At 55.4% G+C, this 20,412-nt stretch overlaps 1 protein-coding gene across 1 annotated transcript in view; it reads left to right on the plus strand.

Annotated features, from left to right (window-relative positions):
• Nucleotides 1–20,412, plus strand: part of MYO7B (myosin VIIB) — an 88,940-nt gene that overhangs the window by 59,236 nt on the left and 9,292 nt on the right. Inside the window, 14 exon segments of the mRNA XM_008059866.1 lie at nucleotides 1,902–1,986; nucleotides 3,232–3,450; nucleotides 4,621–4,791; nucleotides 5,676–5,885; nucleotides 6,039–6,203; nucleotides 8,976–9,103; nucleotides 13,491–13,617; nucleotides 14,784–14,903; nucleotides 15,915–16,088; nucleotides 16,830–17,057; nucleotides 18,181–18,348; nucleotides 19,514–19,631; nucleotides 19,721–19,847; nucleotides 20,220–20,383. Coding sequence (XP_008058057.1) covers nucleotides 1,902–1,986; nucleotides 3,232–3,450; nucleotides 4,621–4,791; nucleotides 5,676–5,885; nucleotides 6,039–6,203; nucleotides 8,976–9,103; nucleotides 13,491–13,617; nucleotides 14,784–14,903; nucleotides 15,915–16,088; nucleotides 16,830–17,057; nucleotides 18,181–18,348; nucleotides 19,514–19,631; nucleotides 19,721–19,847; nucleotides 20,220–20,383 — 2,204 coding nt within the window.

Consider the following 20,412-nt stretch of genomic DNA (forward strand, 5'->3'; position numbering starts at 1 on the left):
TATCTTTGAAAACTTTGAAGATTGGGCTCCAAGCTCTCCTAGCCTGAAGTGTTTCTGTAGATAAGTCTGCTGCTATTCTAATTAGTCTTCCCTAAAGGTGGTCTGGCCTTTTTCTCATGCTGCCTTTAGGATTTTTTCTTTCATACCTACTATGTGTCTAGAAGTTGGTCTTCTCATTTGTTGTCTCACAGGGGTTCTCTGAATCTCTTGTGTTTGAATGATCACATCACTGATGAAATGAGGAAAGTTTTCTTGGATAATTTCAAGTTTGTTCGTTCCAGGGTGGTCTCTATCTCTCTATCTGCCTCAGGAGTTCCCAGTAATCTTAGGTTTAGTCTCTTGAAGTAATCATTTATCTCTCAAAGGTTTTGTTCTGTCTTTTAAAGCTTTTTTTCTATGTTTTTAACAGTTTGGGTTAGTTCCATATTTTGGTCCTCAGGCTCTGAGATTCTTTCTTCTGCTTGGCTAAGTCTGCTTTCCATGCCTAACAGTTTGTTACTTATTTCATTCACTTTAGTCTTTATTGCTGTTATCTCAGTTATCAACTCTTTCATTCTTTCCTCTTGTCTCTCCTCAACTCTATTTATTCTCTCTATGAATGTCTTGATATCTGGGTTTGTGGTTTGAGACCAGTCATTCTGGGAGCTCTTCATTGTTTGTGTTCTGAAGTTTGTATCCTCCCAGAGGTCTGTGTGAGCCCCATATTCTTCTTTTGATTTTTCTTCATGTAGATTTTCCTCCCCCCTCCTTTTTTTTTTGAGTTGGAGTCTCACTCTGTCGCCCAGACTAGAGTGCAGTGGCCACTCCCGGCCACCGCATCCTCGACCTGCTGGGCTCTGGTGATCCTTCTACCTCAGCCTTCCGAATAGCTGGAATTACAGGCATGCGCTATCACGCCCAGCTGATTTTTTGATTTATTGTAGAGATGAGGGCTCCCCAAGTTGTCCAGGCAGGTCTCGAACCCATGGGCTCAGGCAATCCACTCACCTCAGTCTCCCAAAGTGTGGGATTACAGGCTGAGCCACTGAGCCTGGCTCCCCGCCTCTTTTTAACCTCGTCTTTAATTCTGTTGTTCAGGGATGGGGAGTGGTAGCTTTTACTTCTGTTTGCTCAATCTCCTATTCTTCCTTATGTGGATCCTCTGAGTTTGTTCAATTCTTAAGCAGGAATGTGGGTGGGGGGCTGTACTTTTTGCAGTTTTGAGATTTAATTGAGGGAGGAGTTGTGATTCAGAAACTATCTGCAGATCCCAGTATCCATTAACAGGTGTGGACCCCCTGGGACCCACTTCCCACTGCCTTACAATCTGTCTTTGCAGTGGGAGTATAGATTGCCCCTGAAAGCAAAATGAGGAAAGAAAAAGGAAAAGAATGGAAAAGAGAAGGAGGGGACGAGAGGAAAGTGGAGGGAGAGAAGAAGAAGAGGGAAAACAGACAGGCGTACCAACTAACAAATGAAAGAGGCAAAAACAAGGACAGAAAGGATTTTTCAAAATGTGGGCCATCATACAAACACACAAACTGACAGAAACTCCCCTATTGAAATAAAAGACACCCGTACACCAATAGGAAGTCTAAAAAAAAACAATAACAGAAACAAAGCAAGTGCAGAAACATAATAAAAAATGGAAAGAGAGAAGAGGAAAAGAAGAAAACCCCCAAATCCCTGAAAAACCCCCAAAAGCCAAGCAGAACAAACAAGCAAACAAAAACAAAAACACACAAAAAACAAAACTCGCTCTGAGGCAGTTCCTGTGTCTTCACCTTCCTTTCAGTTCTGGTCTCCAGCCCTTCCTCTCTGCTCTTAATGCAGGTTGATTGGGTTGCTCTCAGCGTGGGTCAGAAAATCAGCTTCCCCTCAAAGACTTGAAAATGTCTGTCTGGCTTGTGTTTCCCTTCCAGGAAGGAGTTCCTGAGGCAGAGGTGGGCGGCTGTGACCCTCCAGGCCGCGTGGAGAGGCTATGGCACCAGGAAGAATCTCAAGCTGGTGAGAGAGCTCGCTGGGGAGCCTGTGCTGGAGGGGCCAGAGGATGACTGCCCGATGAAAGACATGCTTTATTATTAGTAGTATTTTATTTTAAGGCTGTGGGGTACAGTTCAAGGTGAAGGATTGTTTCTCTGAACGAGATACCTCAGGCAGCAAGGACCAAATCGCTCAGACGTGGTGCACAGACTCACGATGGTCAACCTCGACACCCCACACGCTCTCTTCTGAGCACTGTCTCCAGCCCCGGGGTTGGTGGGCTTTAGAATGCTCCCCTGCAGAATCTTGGGCTCTCCAGAGCTGGAGTGCGGAGTCCTCTAGGTAAATGAGACCATGCCCGTCTTCTCCCAACTTGCAGGCAGCGAAGCAAGATGGATGGATTCCTCTCTGTTTCAAGTTCTCTTTCCTAATTGTTTTCTTAACCACAGGAACTTGCTAATGAGCATCAGTCCAACAAATGAACCAGAGCCGCTGTGGTCTTGCCCTTTTCACTTGGCTGCTTGTCTTTGTCGTGGACATGAGTGTGGTTGAGATGTGAAATGGTCACATCAGCCAGACTGGCTAGACCCACCTGCATGTCATACTCATGAGGGCCTAACAGTAGCTGAAGTGTGTGAAAAGTTCCTTGGAGCTTGGTGCTTGACGGCATCAGTTCTTCATATCAAACCAACCCTCTCAGTCAAGGAATGGAGGCACAGAGGGGTTAGGTAGTCTCTCCAGCAGCACGCAGTTAGTAAGCCACTGGGCTGGGTTTTGGATGCAAGGCTATGTGACTTCTAAGACCTCAAGCCCATCATTGGCTGGTCTCCGTGAAGCCAACAAGGCTGTCCCAAGGGCTCAGGGACTGCTGTGCCCCGGGGATGTTTGCAGCCTGGAAGTGGATGTTCCTCCATTTCTTATTTCCTTTTTTTCCTTAAATGCCCCAGGTGTCTCCACATAGGTGTGCTAGCCCTGACAAGCTGGCTGGCCTTGGCTGGCAGGTGTGAAAAGCAAGGCCTCTACCCATGACCCCAGGATAGATATTATTTTTGCCACTTCACAAATGCTTATTTAGCACTTATTTGCACATCAGACTCTTTTCTGTCCTTTACAAGCAATACCTCACGTAATATGCTCCATGTGTGCGGTTCTGACACCAGCCCCTTGCTAAGATGAAGCTGACTGTAGGTCTACATTGAGAGGTCCCCTGGGGGGCACCACTCTATGTTCCCTTCTCGCCCATGGCCTGCCTCCCTCTTGCCTCCACAGATCCTCCTAGGCTTTGAGCGCCTGCAAGCTATTGTCCGGAGCCAGGTGCTGGCGAGGCAGTACCAGGTCATGCGGCAGAAGGTGGTCCAGCTGCAGGCCCGCTGCAGGGGCCACCTGGTGCGCCAGCAAGTCCAGGCCAAGAGGAGGGCAGTGGTGGTCATTCAGGCCCATGCCAGGGGCATGGCTGCCCGGCGCAGCTTCCAGCGGCAGAAAGCCAATGTAGGTGAACTCCCGGGCTCTTGGGAGCGTAAGGCTGGCTGGGGTCCAAGTGGGCAAGGAGGAGTAGGAGACCATCAGGAGTGCTCACCAGACGTGCTCTGGAAAGCCCCCTACTCAGGCCAAGAGGTTAAAATCTGGTCAATCACTCAAGAACACAGCAAGGGTCCAGGAGGCAAATTAGGATGCACCTCTTGGGCAAAAATGTCGATAGCACAAGAAACTCCCCTTTCCCATGCCCGTCCAAGGTCAGCACTGTAGCAGCCCCTCACACCACCTGGGAGCCTTGGCCGCCATTTAGGGGCTCGCAAGCTGCAGCATGGGAGAGGCATCGGGTTGGCAGGACAGCCTGGTCTCTGGAACCTGGAAGTTGAGCTCCACGGTCCCTCCCTTTCTCCTTGGAGATGATTTACTGGCAAAGAGACCCATTCCCTCAGGTCAGATGGGCCATGAGAGGCCACTGTCCCATGGTGGAGAGCAAAGGCCCTGGTTACAGGGCTGTGCATGACAACTTGGGACAGAGGAAGAACACGAGAAGCTGCCGAGTGTCTGGGAGGCTTGAAGCCGGGAGCAAGGGACAGCACCCAGGAAATAACCTCACTGCCTCTCTTGACAGCCAAGACTGGACCTCATTCTTTCCCTCTTGCCTCATTTGGAAGGGATGCCGAGGCAGGAGGACTAGGGTGACGTTTCCGTCTGCTCCATGAATAAAAATGAGGTCTGCTGAGCAGACTACCAGCCCAATGGACAGGAAAAGTGAGACAACAGACCCTCACACCCACAGCATGCTTCTGCACCCAGGTGTCCCAAGCCTGGCTGCAGAGCAGTCTGGTCATATGTTAATCAATACCCTTTGGATGAAGGGACGGGGGACCTGAGCGGTGGTTGTGCAGCTGGGTCCTGGGATTCCCTGGAGTTGGAGGTGGTGTTTCAGGGAACACATAGGCTAGGGACAAGCCAGCAACCTCATCTCGCTGAAGCTTTGATTATCAAGGGGGAAATGGAAAACCCTAGCTGGGTGCTCTCCAGACACTGTAGCTTTGAAAAACAATCATTTTGGTGCAAGCCTGGGCAAATGATGGCCAGGTGAGGTTTACTTGGCTTCTGGGGGATGCTTGCCCTGTGAGACATTTAGGACTGGGCCCATGATAACCTTCCCCATGGGGTGTGCAGGCACTGCTGGTCATCCCCACCAAGGAGCAGAAGAACCAAAGCCCTCTCCCTGCCCAGAAGCGCAAGTCTATCTATGACACCGTGACCGACACAGAGATGGTGGAGAAAGTGTTTGGCTTCCTCCCTGCCATGATTGGGGGACAGGAGGGCCAGGCCCCACCAGGCTTTGAGGTAAGACAAGCCTGCAGTTCCTGGTCCGGCCCTGGATGGGGAAGGAAAGGCCTGCCCAGTCCCACACCTCCTTCACCCTCTTGGCTCTTTGAGAAGCCAGAGCAGGCCGCCAAATATGCTGCCACCTGGACTGTCATGTGTGCATTTCTGCAGTCAGGCCCTTTTGAGTCCAGCAGGCTTTCCACCTGCAAGACCTCCTGGGGTCTTTACCCTACAAATGCTACCTGGTTTTCCATCAGGCGGCATTCCCCATACACGCCTGACCCACCCAGCCCTCCCCTAGAGCACCTTGGAGGCTGTGACTCTGTGCCCTGTGATGGAAAGCTGAAGTGGAGGACTTTGAGCACCGCAGGAGAATGTGGTGTCTGGGGGTGGAGGTTGAGAGGGGACAGGGCAGGAGGGGCACCACCCTGGGCTGTCCTCTGTGGCCAGTTCTCCGTGGGCCCCACCACACCCCTCCGTGGGCCCCAGGCCCGGTGACCCGGGCACCCTCACCATCTCGGTGCTCATGGCCTGGCCCTCTCCTGCCTCCTCACTCTGTGTGGTGTGGGGCTGAGACCCCCTACTCGGGAGGAGTACGGCCCCCACCCTGCAGGGAGCGGGAGGAGGGTGTGTGGGGAGTGTGGAGAGCCCTGTCGGCAGGGCAGCGTGCTCAAGGTCTTGCTGCCAGAGAGCTGGCACATGGCAGCCCACCCAGGCCCCCTGAGGGTGGGGCTGAGGGCAGGCTCCAGCCCCAGGGGAAGTGGGCAGTTGCCTCTGCACTGGGAGGATACCCAGGTAGAGCCTTCTCAGGTTCCACGGCCCCCGCGGTGCTTGGCTGCTGGGCAGCTAGCTGGCTGTTATCCGAAAGGACGCTGACCCGGTTCTCCCTCGCTGGCCCCCAGGATCTGGAAGCAAAGACCCAGAATCTTCTCGAGGTCGACCTGGACACGGTCCCCATGGTGGAGCAGCCAGAGCAGGATGTGGACGGCCTGGCCGAGTACACCTTCCCCAAGTTCGCTGCGACTTACTTCCAGAAATCGGCCAGCCACACACACATCCGGCAGCCCCTCCGACACCCGCTGCTCTACCATGAGGATGACGCTGACTGCTTGGTAACCAGTGATTCTCTGGCTTCTGGTGGCTCAGGCCACCCCGAGAGGCCGAGTCCAGGCTGCAACCCAGAGGGAATGAGGAAGAGGCTGGTGTCATGTCAGCTCTGGTGTGGGGAGCCGGTGCTAGCGGGGGCCCTCTGTCTTGTTTCGCAGGCCGCCCTGGCCATATGGAACATCATCCTGCGGTTCATGGGTGACCTCTCAGAGCCAGTGCTTTATGCCAGGAGCCGGCAAGGCAGCTCGGTGGTGTGGCAGGTCCAAGACACGCTGGGCAGAGGGGGCGGCGTCCAGTTTCCACAGCAAGGTGGATCTGCACAGGCAAGTGATGTGAGGGCACTGGAAAGGGGAAGGCGGACGCCCTCCAGGTGCTCACCAGGGCCAGGCCGTGGGGAGCTGGCAGGAAGGGGAGATAAGGCCTGGAGCCCTCTCATGGCATCCCCCACTGAGCCCAGACACCAAGCCTGGGCACCCAAGGGCTTTCAGTTTTTCTTTTTTTTGAGTTGGAGTCTCACTCTGTCACCCAGACTGGAGTGCAGTGGCCGCTCCCGGCCACCGCAGCCTCGACCTGCCGGACTCCGGCAATCCTTCTGCCTCAGCCTTCCGAGTAGCCAGAATTACAGGCATGTGCTACCACGCCCGGCTGATTTTTGATTTATCGTAGAGATGAGGTCTTGCTGCCCAGGCGGGGGTCTTGAACCCGCGGGCTCAAGCAATCCACTCACTTCAGCCTCCCAAAGGCACGGGATTACAGGCTGAGCCACCGACCCTGGCTGGGCTTTCAGTTTTAAATCACACCTGAGAACTCATGGGTTGCGGATTGGTCCAGGACTTTCTGAATTATGCCATCGTTAATGAAGACAGTGCCCTGGACTTTGATTTTCGGGTTTGACTCTTGCCGGATTAAGATGCATATCACAATAGCAGTAACAACAAATGCTCCTGTCGACTGACAGCCTGCCTTGTGCAAGCAGCATCTCTCCATTTAATTCCCAGGTGGGCCAACCCCACAAGGAAGGTTTTATCATGTTTATTTATTTTTATTTTTATTTTTATCTCTCGCTGCCCAGGTGGGTCTCGAACCCGCGGGCTCAGGCAATCCACTCACCTCAGCCTCCCAAAGGCGCAGGATTACAGGCTGAGCCACCGAGCCCGGTTTATCATGTTTATTTACAGTCAAAGAAATGGCGAAGTGAAGTGCCTCGCCCCGAAATTGCAGTGGACAGCTGTGTGGGACCCGGGCTTTGAGTTTGTTCTGCTGAATTCAGAGTCCAAGGTGTGGGCCGTGTTCTACCTTGCCAGGGTGGAAAGTTAATTCGCATCCATTTTTAGTAAGCATTCTTCAAAGGGCCCAGCTTCTTGCTGCAATCTTAGTGGCACTACCCAGAGCAGTCCAAAAGAACTGAGCAGCATTGACAGCACTGGTGCACCCGCAGCGGGAGGCCAGGCCTGCCCACACGCCAGGTGATGACTGGGACTCTACTCAGAGACCTGTGAGGTCTGGTGTGCAAACTAACGGCACAGAGCTCTAAAGGAGTCTGCAGCCCTGATCACGTGGCCAACCGAGCCCAGGAATCACGTGAAACTTGCCTGGGTCTGAGTCCTGTCTCCTTGATCTCAGGAGGCTTCCGCAGTGTATTAGATATTTATTGCTGCATAACAAATTACCCCAAAACTTGGCAGCTGAAATAGCACACATTCATCATACCACACGATTTCTGAGGGTCGGGAGCAGCTTAGCTGTCCCTGTCATTCAGGGTTTCTCATGAAGTTGCTGTCGAGTATCAGCTGATGCTGGAGGATCCGCTGGCAAGATGGCTCACCCCCACGGCTTTGGGAGGAGGCTTCAGTTCCTTCATGTGGCCTCTCCTCAGTGCTGCCCGAGCATTCCCACAACACGGCTTCCCCAGAGTGCGTGATTCAAGAAGGAAGCAAGAATGAAGACAGACTGTCTAGTCTTGGAAGTCACTCACCTCTGTGGGAAGGGGCTGCACAGATCAGGAGGGACAGGAGGCGGAATCACTGGCGGCCACCTGGGAGGCTGGTGGCAATGCAGGGAAGGGACTCGAGAATGCAGTCCAGCCACCCCACTCCTCTGGAGGGTGGACATGGGGGACAGCAGAACTGGCTTTCCAGGGGTCAGGGCTTCGATCTTCCCTCCTGTATATGTTTGTCCCATGCACAGAGCACTGGGCCAGGCAAGCCCCACTGCCCTCATGGAGTTTGCCATCTAATGTGTTTCACGGTTTGCCCCTGCGTAGCAAACCAGCTCTACCCCAATGAGAAGCTGGTGCCCAGCCCTTGACTGGCTGATCCCAGCCCAAGCCCAGACCCGCTTTGAGCTCTAGTTTTGGCAGCAGATTCCTCTCATGCCGCCATCATGACAAGACGTGGGCCCTGCCTGAGGAGACCAACAGATCCCAGTAGCTGGGGCAAGCCCCTCCCTGCATGGTCCGGGTTTCGACGCCCGGGTGCTTCTGACCCCCTTCTTTCCACCAGCAGTGGGCAGAGCATCCTCTGATTCATTCACCCATTTCTACTGAGAATGACCATAGCTTGGGGCTGTCCTAAGCACCTGGGCACAGACCCAGTCCTTAGGGCTTTCAGGGGAGCTGCACAAGCTTTGGAGTTGGAATGATCCTGAGCTCTTCCCAGAGGGCCGGTGTCCCTTGCTTTCCATAAGCCTGTTCCTTCACCTGGAAGTGAGGATGATGATGTGCACCTCCGAGTGTCATGAAGGTCCGCCACGATGGGGGACTACTAGGTGCTTTGTAAATTGGGCCCAAACGTGGCTGGACACTGTCTTCAGGGGCGTCATCATCCTTGAGGTGCGCTCAGACTCACCTTCCCGTGGGCACTGTGTCCTCCCACAGAGAGCCGGCCACAGGGACAAGGGAACCAAAGGTGTCTCCTCTGTGAAGCTGAAGCGGTCTTCCCGGATCACGGGCCAGGTGAGCCCGGGGCACTAGACCTCAGTTCACGCCCAGCTCTGCCGTAGACCTTCAGGCTGCTACTTCCTCCCTGTGAGCCAGTTTCATCCTCGGCAAATGGGGAAAATCACAGCTGCCCTTGCAACTGTCTTTGGGTTTCAAGGTAACCAGCCAACTGAACAGTGGAGAGGAGGCATTTGAACCCGATGGTCCCATCTCAGACCGACCCATGTCCAACCTGGAGAAGGTACACTTCATCGTGGGCTATGCCATCCTGCGGTCTGGCCTCAGGTTAGTGCCCTCTCCAGGCCCAACTCCATTCACCATGTGAGCGGTCCTCACTGGCTCTCAGCCCGTGGCCACACCCTCTTCCCTTGCCACGAGATCCCCTTCCCTGTCCTGGGCCTGCAGGCCGGGTCTCAGGACAGCAGATGTTATATATATTAGAGCCAACAAGGACTCTCTACTTTCTCTGCATTAAGAAAACCCATGACTAAAACCCAGTTTTAGGAAAGTCTTCATCGTGGGCTGGTGATTCATTTTAGGACAGGCTTTAGTGCAGGGTCCTATCATGAGCAATTTCTTCATTTATGCTATTATTATTATCGTTTGCTTTATATGTAATTTGCCTTACAGGAATTGGGTTTACATAGTAATTAGAAAAATATGTAGCCGGGCTCGGTGGCTCAGCCTGTAATCCCACGCCTTTGGGAGGCTGAGGTGAGTGGATTGCCTGAGCCTGCGGGTTCGAGACCCGCCTGGGCAGCGAGACCTCATCTCTACAATAAATCAAAAAATCAGCTGGGCATGGTAGCGTATGCCTGTAATTCCGGCTACTTGGAAGGCTGAGGCAGAAGGATTGCCAGAGCCCAGCAGGTCGAGGCTGCAGTGGCCGGAAGCGGCCACTGCACTCCAGTCTGGGCGACCGAGTGAGACTCCAACTCAAAAAAAGAAAAAAAGAAAAAGAAAAACATATATAGTTGGTCTGTGAATATTGTATTTTTCATCTCTAGATGGTTGAGTATGCAGATGCAGATTTTGTGGATACAGAGGGCCGACTGTAGACTGCTTGAAGGGACAGACTACTGATCAAACTTGGGAAATTTTTAGTCACTATTTCTTCAAATATTCTCTTTCTCTGGGTGTATATGTGTCTCTCTCTCTCTATTCCTTCAAACTTGAAATAAACCTCTGTAAGTTTTTTTATATTGTCCCTCAGATCCCTGGGAGATCTGTTCATCTTTTCTATTTTCCCTTCGTTCTTTAGATTGAGTAGTTTCTATTGATCTATCTTTAAATTCTATTGATCTTTCTGTCTTCCCCAATCTGCTGTCATAACATCCAACAAATTTTGTATTTCAGATACTGTATTTTTCAGTTCTAGAATTTGAACTTGTATCTTTTTTATACTTCTATTTCTCTGCCAAGATTTCCTATTTGTGCATTCACTGTGAGCGTCATTTCCTTTATATCCTTGAGCAGAGTAACGGTGGTTTTAAAACATTGTCTGAAATGCAACATCTGTGTCATCTTGGGTTCAGTCTTCATTAACTTCCTTTTCTCTTGAGAATGGTCATATCTTACTGTTATCTCATATATCTGGTACTTGTCTGTTTCCTCAGTAATCTAGTACTTTTGGATTGTATCCTGGGCATTGAAGGTGATATGTTTAGATACTCTGAATTCTGCTACAGTTTTTCAAAGGGTGTTGAACTTTTGTTTGGCAGGTGACTAGCTTGACTGGACCCGAACTATCTTCCCCATGGTAGGCAGCAGCTGGAACTCCTGCTCAGTGTTTTTAGCTTTAACTGGGCTACCTGGCATCTGTCCCACCAGGCATGATAAGCGGTCAGCCAGAGATGAAGGAAGATTTTATATGCAAAATTCAGGACTTTCCTTCTCTGGTTCTCTTTTTTTTTGAGTTGGAGTCTTACTCTGTCACCCAGACTGGAGTGCAGTGGCCGCTCCCGGCCACTGCAGCCTCGACCTGCTGGGCTCCGACGATCCTTCCACCTCAGCCTTTCAAGTAGCTGGAACTACAGGTGTGCGCTACCACACCTGGCTAATTTTTTGATTTATTGTAGAGATGAGGTCTCGCCAAGTTGGCCAGGCGGGTCTCGAACCCGCGGGCTCAGGCAATCCACTCACCTCAGCCTCCCAAGGCACGGGATTACAGGCTGAGCCACCGAGCCCGGCTCTCTGGTTCTCTTAATTCCTGGATGTCTCTTTTCCCTTTAAACTGCTATGGGTACCCCCAACCCTGTCCTCTGGTTCCTCAAGCCTGTAAAACTATAGGACTTCTACCCAAACTTCAGCTGCCTGCATGACACCAACTGGGTAAGTCTTCTAACTCAGTTGGTTCTTTTGGTAGTTCTCTGGCCAAATAGTTAATCACCACTGGCCACCACACCCTCTGATACAGCAGTCATGGGAAAGTTGTGTCCAAGCAAGGTGGACACTGTGGCTTCTTCAGATGCCCCCATAGGTATTTTCATACAGCACTGGTATCCAGCTGGGCTGACACCCTCAATGATGCCTTGAGAGTTCCTGCCGACTCTAGTCTGCATTGGACCATGGCCTCTTACTGCTGGGGGTCTTCTGGAATAACGGGCTTCCTGCTCGTGTGGGTTCCCATCTTGATGCTCAAAGCCCAGCTCCTTCCATGGCATCTCCTGGTTAATAGAAAGCTCACTCTTGTACCAAACAGTACATGTGCAAGTCCCATCCTCGGACCGTTCTCTCTCCGCTTTGCCTGTCAAGATGGGCTCAGAGTTCTCCAGGAGAAAGCAGATGCTAGTCTCTCTGTTCAGGGTAGTCCCCAGCTCCAGAGGACACAAATCAAGTCTCGGCAAGAACTCTGTCCTCAGGCTCCATTCCAGTACTCTAGGGTTGGGGGGGAATTCAAGGGGTTTCTAGGGCTCAGCGTCCCTCAGATGGGGTGTGAGATGGGTCTCATGTCTTGCAGATAGCCCCCGTCCCTGTTGGTAGTCTCTTGGGGCTTCCTTCAACCTCCTCATCATAGATAGACAGTAGAAATGCACTACAGAACCATGAAGTTCCTCCCAGGAATCACCTTCCAAATTTCTCATCTTCCCTTTTGCAGGCTGGATCTATCCATGGGTCCAGCATGGTGGCTGGGCTGGCTCTGCCATCTTTTAGCGAATTCTAAAAGAATGTGTCTTTTAGAGTTTTAGATGTCAACATTCATTTGTCCTTGGCGTTGGGGTCTTAGCTGAATTCTAAGATAAAACAAATGCCTCATGTGCTACCTGTCACACATTTGATGTACACTCATTAAGTACCCGCTGAGGGTCACACCCTGACTTGAGGGTTGGGATGTGGAGATGAAGAAGGCACATCTCTGTCCTCGAGGACATCCCTTAGTTGGGGGGATGAGGGGACCAGGACACCCACAGGAGCAATATTGCTAAGACGGGGAGTCTGCCCAGGGTCCTGTGGGGCACAAGAAGGAATGGTCTTGGTTTAACACCCTTCTGGGCCAGGGGAGGTTCACCAGGCAGAGGGAACGGACGAAAGGGCTATCCCTGAAACAGCTGAGGAATCTGCAGTTCGAAGTTATTTGTCACAGCTGGGCATAGAGTTTGGATTGGATACCAAAGAAGCAGGAAAAGTTTTAAGCTCGAGAGGACAGGGATCATGTTTGACTTCCAGAACGACCTCCCTGGCAATGACGGGGTGGGGTCAGCCTGAAGCGGGAGGCCAAACAGGGGCTGGTGCAGCAGTCCAGAGAGAGCCGATGAGTGATGGCCCGGGGGACAGGAGCCGAGAGGTGGGAAAACACCCCAGAAACAGATGGTCGGATGTGGCAGCTGATTGGTTTCAGGATGATGGGATGGAGGAGTCTACGGTGACCCCCAGGTGTGTTTTTCTTGAATGCTTGATGGTGGCACCTGCAGACTTCAGAAAGAGGAGGTGTGCTGAGCTGACCCTGACAGGCTCGTGAGAGCCGACTTACACATCTTTTCCCAACTCTGTGTTCAGTGATGTCATGCTGGCAGCTTGACACTGGCCTTGGTGGGAACGTTTACACCACAGAAATCAGCAGATGCTATGAATCTGGGCTTTTAATCCCAGGAAACTTGGTTGAGTATTAGGGGAAAGGTGCTGACCTCTGAATATGTGGGTTTGAGGCGCTAGTGAGACACTTTTATAGGATAATAGAGGCTTGAGTCCATGCGATAAGATCCAGGGGATCCCTCCCACCCCAACCCTACCACAAGGAGCAAAGAGGGGAGGCTTGGAAGCCTTTGGGAATGGGAACTGGTCAGGAGGTGAGGGGTTGAGGAGCCCTCCCATGAAGTCCCCACTTTTCTCCCTGCAGTGGAGGGGAGTGGCTCCATTCAGGGAGGGGCGGGGCCTTGAGGCAGAGGGGGTATGACTGTGAGGTGGGGAGAGGAGCAGATGGGCTTGGCGGCGGGGAGGGCTCCAGAGGAGACAGGGTGCCCCCCCAGCTGAGCCCCCCTGCTGGACGGGTGGGCAGGGGGAGTGAGGCTTGGAGCCTGGGAAGACATCGGCATTGGCACAGTCCTGAGAGGGCACCCCAGGGACCAGACCGACCCGGAGGTGCAGAAGGAGCGCATGCCCAGGTGCCCCTGTCGCCTCTCCTACCCCAGCCCCCAGCCCCCAGCCTGCCCTCCCAGTGGCCTGTGTCTTCCAGGGATGAGGTTTTCTGCCAGATCTGCAAGCAGCTCTCGGGAAACCCCAAAACAAGCAGCCGGGCCCGGGGTTGGATCCTGCTCAGCCTCTGCCTGGGCTGCTTCCCCCCCTCGGAGAGGTTCATGAAGGTGAGGAGGGCCCGGAGAGGCGAAAGGGGGAGGGGGTGGGGGCAGGAGCATGGGCCGGCCCTGGGCCGTGGAGCGGGTTCGGAAACCCGGGCCCACGGCCGGTCCTCTTGCCCCTGCAGGCTGGGTCGGGCGGCAGTGCCTTTACCTCTCTGGGCCTCCGTTTCCGTGCCTGTAAAGAGGACACTGCCTCTGGCTTCTTCCAGCCTCTGTCTGGGTCTGCAGGGCCATGCCCTTTGGCTCAGGCACATGGGCAGCTCTTCAAAAGTAAAACGAGTTGGTGGATGAGACACACCTGAGGAGACAAGGGTCCTGGGGTTGGCCTGCCAGGGACGGCCGCGGCGCTTTCTAGTTCTCAGCACTGAAGATGGAGGTGGTTGGCCAATGCTTCCATGTGTTAGAGCCCCAGGCTTCTGACTGTAAAAGTCATATGTGGAGATGGGAAAAGTCTAACACAAAAATAAAAGTCATCCCTACACCTCGAGGTTGCTTCCAGTGAGACCTTCGTGTGGCCTTTTGTGGTGTTAGAGGATTGCACTTGTGATCATACAGGAAGACTTCCTTGAGTGTCCCCTTGGGAATAGGGAACCCTAATCACCTTGGCCATCTGCCCTGGGCCTCGGGCAATGCCCAGCAGCAGGAAACCCTTCCAGTCCATATCTGGGTGGATACTGCAGGGTGGGAAGGAAGGCACTCTGAGAGACAAGAGGAATTTCAACACATTTTGTCAGGCGTGTTTTGGACTGACCCTCCTGCATGTTCCACTTCCTTATCTTCATGATGCCTCTCACGGTATTGACCTGCCAAGTGCCACCTCTAAGGCCTCACTGTCCCAGAGGGTATTGGACTTCCGGATGACGTTGAATGTGCATACTCCAATGGCTCATCCTGTAGATTCCACCGTGATCAATTGTGTCTGTCCACCTTTAGGACTCTTTTGAACTTTGGGGCCAAAGCATGCAGTTTGAAACTGCACGACCCCAAACATATTGCCAGACTGTTCCTCAGAAGTGTACCAACCCAGATTCCTTCTCGTGGGATGTGAGAGCCGCCCTCTCAGTGCCCCTTGGTTGACTAAATATGATCATTTTTGAAGTCTGTTTTCTCTGTCCCTGGAGACTGGCCTCCGTTCTGACTGCTCCTCTCCCCATCCCTTCTTCACCCGCCAGTATTTACTGAACTTCATCAGTCAAGGGCCGGCGGGCTATGGGCCCTTCTGTGCTGAGCGCCTGAGGCGTACCTGTGCCAATGGGGCACGCACAGAGCCCCCTACCTGGCTGGAGCTGCAGGTAGGGTCCGCAGGGATGGGAGGCGGGCTGTACAGGGTGGTGCAGGCCTTCAGGGCTCCCCCGGCCCAGCTCGTGATGTGCCGTCCCCCGCGACAGGACTTTTGTCTTCCGAGTTCCTCCACCTCCCCTGTGATACATGCCAGCAGTCCCTGTGCGTCCCTGGGCTTGACCTCCCGCGTGTGGCCCAGGCGTCTTAAGTGCGCCTCACCTCTGAATCCACATTCCTTTAGGGCCTTACTAGGTGAAGGGGAAAACCAATGTGACCCACTCATTAGTGTTAGGATGTGCTGACTGCTTCAAGTCATCCTTCCCAAGGACCTTTGCACTTTGTGCGGTCACACCAAGGTTTTGCACTTGGTGACAATACTGTTGGGAGCAGGTGCCACTCTAACCTACTTTGGCAGCTATGTCACCTGTGAGTTCTTGTGTCAGTCAGAACAGCCAGGGTGGAGGGGGCACCCTTGGGCCCCATTCTGTGCACCCACAGTGCCTGGCACAGGAGACTGGGGTTTACCTCTGCCCCTCCCATTTCTGTTTTCACCTCCCATGAGCTCTGGGCAGTAGGTGAACTGTGGTAGCTGTGCGTGTTCACACAGCATTGCACCTGGAGGAACAAGGAAGAGCTCAAAGTGTTCCCGAGTCCTGGACTCAGATTCCCAAGAACCCTTGGCTCTCTGTGAGCCTAAGTCACTGAACATCCCAAGCTCAAGGTTCTCACCTAAAGGCGGGACCATGACGGCCTGAGGCTGTTGCCCCAGGGCTGCTGAGAGGACCTGGACGCTGTGGCACTGGGGCCATCCTGTTGGCCTGCACTTTGTTCTCGATGCCATGGGCTGCTGACACTGGAGCTTCGGAAGGCCCAGCCCTCAAGAGTCCAGAGGGAGGGCAGGGAGGGTGGTGGGTTGGGGGAGAGGAATGCGGTGGATGGGGCCTCCTGTCCTCCCACCCACTGGTTTCAAGAGTTCAAAGCAAGCAGCTAAGCTCAGTGGCCTGAGTTCCCTCTGTCCCCAGGCTGTCAAGTCCAAGAAGCACATCCCGATCCAAGTCAACTTGGCGACTGGAGAGGGCCTGACTGTCACCGTCGACTCGGCCTCCACATCCCGGGAAGTCTGCCTGCACATTGCCCGCCAGCAGGGCCTCAGCGACCACCTGGGCTTCTCCCTCCAGGTGGCTGTGTACGACAAGGTACTGACCGGGCGCCCCTCCACCGCCTTCCTCCCAGACCTGAGCAGAGCACTCCAAAGCTTGAGCCCTCGCCCCTCACCAGCCCGGCCACTGCTGGCCCTCCCGGCTGCCAGACACATACAGGTGCACACACACAACACACATGTGTGTATATGCACACATCCCAGCAGGGCCTTACACCGGGCAGCCTGTCCTGCCCACACACTCACATGGTCAGCTCCGCAGCTGCACCCTGGCCAACAGTGCCATGTGCACACCTTGTCACCTCCCACCCGGCCGCCCATGCAGAGACACCAGGCCCTCACGCCAGCCTCTTACTCCAAACTCACTATCATGCAGGAGCTACAGACGCCCCTGCAGCAGCCACGGAGAGTCACACTGGTACAGCCCACCTGAAGCCCCCTCACCATCCAGCCAGGCTCCCTCCCTCCCACGCTCACATCCTCAGACTCAGACACTCACACCATCAGCCAACCCAGGCACACAGCCCGAGGCATGTGGACCCACTCCTGTCTCGGTCTCCTTTGGGAAGGGGTGGCAGGGAGGCATATGGGGCGCAGTGGACAGGCCATGACCCACGTAGAGAAGCCCTTCGGGTGTCCAAGTGGACTCAGCAGCATCCACACAGCCCACACTGACTCTGAGGGTCCCCGTCCTGTCCTCATCCCCCATGTGCATGCACTAAGGGTGGGCCTACTGAGGGGCGAGGACCGCGCCTGCCACTGATTCTCGCTGCCCCAGTTCTGGTCCCTGGGCAGCGGCCGTGATCACGTGATGGACGCCATTGCCCAGTGTGAGCAGCTGGCCCAGGAGAGGGGCGAGAGCCAGCGCCAGTCGCCCTGGCGCATCTACTTCCGGAAGGAGTTCTTCACGCCCTGGCATGACTCCCGGGAAGACCCCGTCAGCACCAGGCTCATTTACCGCCAGGTCCTCCGTGGAGTCTGGTCTGGCGAGTACAGCTTTGAGAAGGTGAGGCACCAAGAAGGAGCCATACTTCGCGTCAGGAAATGCCCATGGAGGAGGGACCCTGGCCTCTCTCTAGTTCGTGCAGAACAGAGGCCATGTGGGATGTGGAAGCCCTCCCGGCAGAGGGCAGAGTAGCAGGGACCAAGAAGGGGATCACAGGAGGGCTGGTCCCTTCCTCCAGCCTCTGCTTGCTCCTCCCTTGGGCTCAGGTTTGCCTTTGGGGTTCGGGGTCTGGTGACAGGCCGGGAAGGCCTCCCAGCCAGCACAGGTGTGCCTGGCCTTACCACAGCAGGCCTGATTATGAGCGGCAGGGCCCGGGGCTCAAGCATGTGGCCTCAGAGCCCTAGCACCCGGAGTTGGAGTCCCCCTTCCCCCTCTCCTGGCAGTGTGACCTTGGAAAGCTCAGTCACTCCTCTGAGCCTGGGTCCTCACCGGGAGCGTTTGGCGAGCACCGAGAGCTCTTGTGCAGGATAGCTGGGAGAACTGAGGGCGATCGTGCCTCTTAATCATCTGACTCTGGAAGCTCTGGGGGCAGCGGGTGCCGACCTCCCTGTGCTGACTCAGGATGCCACCCTGGCCAGGGCCCTGGAGAGGCGGGTGCAGCAGCCCTGGAGGCCTGCCTGGAGCAGGCATGGGCAGGGAGCTGCAGGAGCACTGGTATCTGCAAGGCTTTAGTCTCCCAGAAACGATGAGCTGCTTGGGTCCCCGCCTTGTACCGGGTGTGCTCCTGCCCAGCTGAGTCCTTGCAGAGGGGCCACTGTCTCTTGATAAAAGAGGACCAGAGCTCAGAAGGAAAGGCCTTGCCCACCTTCACCGTCCAGGGGCTCAGGAGCACCCTTGTTCCAGGCAGAGGGCCTGCGGGGCTCAGGCCAAGGCCACCTGGACTCCCAGCAGTAACAGGAGGTGCCTGTGTTGGGGCCCAGCCAGGGCACGTGTGGTTTTGCTGGGGAGGGGGCAGGTACTGTCCAGTGGAGACGGCGGGACAGGGTGGCTACTCACGCTTCCAGCTCCTGCCTGAGCCACCGTTCAGCTGCACTGTGCTGGGCCAGAGCTGGGCACTGGACAGGACATCCTGGGGGAGTGTGGGCTCTCACTTATCTCCCCTTGTCCCCTCCTGTGCCTGCAGGAGGAAGAGCTGGTGGAGCTGCTGGCCCGGCACTGCTACGTGCAGCTGGGTGCCTCGGTGGGGAGTCAGGCTGTCCAGGAGCTGCTCCCCAGCTGCATCCCCTCCAAACTGTACAGGGCCAAGCCCCCAGAGAGGTGGGCTAGCCTCGTCACGGCTGCCCATGCCAAGGTCAGCATGCAGCCTGGAGACCCAGCCCGGAGTTCTGTTTGGGGTGATGGGGGCCATCAGTTCCAGAGAGATGGGTTCCCTCCCTACAAGCTCACCCATCAGGGAACAGGAAGCTTAGACTTGACAGGCAGAGCCCTGTCTCTTCAGTTTTAGACAGTTCTGCTCAGTTCAGCTCCCTGTCACAGGCCTGTGCCACCTTACTCCTTCCAAGGTGGCATCTGGAACGGGTCACCGTGCTGGTCCTGCACTGCAGCATCTGGAGGGGCCTGGGCCTCTTGGCACAAAAGGGCACCCACAGTGGCTGGCTGCTGATCACGCCAGGGTCACGGTGTCAGTCCTGCCCATGAGGACTCCCCTCCCAGGGCCCAGGCCTCTTGGTGTCCTCTCGCTGGGCACTTGGGAACTCCCGGGTGAGAGGAGTTTGCCAAGTCACCCTTCAGATTGGTGGCACTGATCTATAATCCCAAGGCCAAGTGTATGAACACGACCAGACCCTCTGTAAAGTAGGAGCAAGGGAAATAACATTTGAGTCAACAAACAGTGAGAAGAAAGTCTGGCTGGACATGATAGCCAGTTACAGACACAGAGCAGTGGAGCCAGAAGGGGCAAAGGTGTGAAGGTGTGGTCAGCGGTCAGCCACTGTGGACGCCCTTTCATACTGAGAGGCCCAGGCCCATCCAGACAGTGCAGTGCAGACATCAGCACGGAGGGAGGGCAAAAGGACACTCGAGCTGTGAGATGGTTGATGTGGCGGTGCCTGAGACAGGGCCCCAGACTCGCAGAAGAACTCCAGAGCGGACACCAAGAGACAGCCAGGGCACGGAGTCACAGCGAGGTGGCTCCCCCCAGGAGCCAGACCCAGGCCTGAGGGCGGGCACAATGCCAAGCCGCACACCACAGCCACATGCTGCAGCCCTGCCCCACGGGCCCTAGGGAGGAGGAGCCCTTCCGCCTCCTCCCAGCCACCTCCTGCGAGGTCTTCTCTCCCCAGGGTAGAGGAGGGCTGTGCCAATCCCCAGAATGTCCCTGCAGAGTCCCTCCCGAGACCCTGGCCTCACTCTAGCCGAGGCTTCCCAGAATGACCCCAGCTCATCCCCTTGACCCTGGGCGAGGGACCAGCTAGGGGAGGGAGTGGGACGGAGCTGATGCCCGGGGACCCCCACAGGCCTCATACACCCAGACGCAAGCCACGCTGCTGACCGTGCAGGAGCAGGTGGTGGACACCGCCCACCTGCAGTGGCCGCTGCTCTTTTCCCGGCTCTTTGAAGTCACCCCGCTCTCGGGTAATGGCGTCTGCCAAGGGATGGGGCGGGCGGGGGCTGGGTGCCCCAGGGATCCACAAAGCCCTTATTCTGCTGTCTCCGCCGGCCAGGCTCCCGGCTGCCCAAGACGCAGCTGATCTTGGCTGTTAACTGGAAGGGGCTGTGCTTCCTGGACCAGCGGGAGAAGATGCTGCTAGAACTCTCTTTCCCAGAGGTCATGCGTCTGTCCACCAACAGGTGGGGACCTCGAGGGAAGATCTCACAACCTGAGTCCTTGGGGCTTGATGCCCGCGAGGGCCTGGGGGGAGACGGGAGGGGCGGCATGTTGTCCCGGGAGCCGAGCTGGGCTGGAGCAACAGGGGTAGTGTGTGCAGTGGCCATGGACTCAGCCGCCCCCTCCCACGCCTGGTTGCACGGCCTGTTGAGCGCGCCAGGGCACCCAGAGCACCAGCCGGCGTTTTCCCGCCACCTGCAGTGGTGCCTGGCCCGGCCCTGACCACGCTGCCTGTGCCCTGGTCTGTGCCTCAGGACAAGCCCTCCTGAGGCCGTCGAGGGATGAGGCGGGAGGAGGCAGAGGGGGCGCCTGTTCATGCTGGCCTTTGTCCCCAGGGAGGCCCAGGGCGGACAGAGGCTGCTGCTGTCCACCCTGCACGAGGAGTATGAGTTCCTGTCCCCCAGCAGCATGGCCGTGGCTGAGCTGGTGGCCCTGTTCTTGGAGGGCCTGAAGGAGAGGTCCGTGTTCGCCATGGCCCTGCAGGACAGGAAGGCCACAGGTGCCCGGCTGGGGGGGGGGGGGGGGGGG

The sequence above is a fragment of the Carlito syrichta genome, unplaced genomic scaffold (assembly GCF_000164805.1).
Source record: "Carlito syrichta isolate Samal-C Ts95f unplaced genomic scaffold, Tarsius_syrichta-2.0.1 Scaffold304402, whole genome shotgun sequence".
Classification (NCBI taxonomy): domain Eukaryota; kingdom Metazoa; phylum Chordata; class Mammalia; order Primates; family Tarsiidae; genus Carlito; species Carlito syrichta.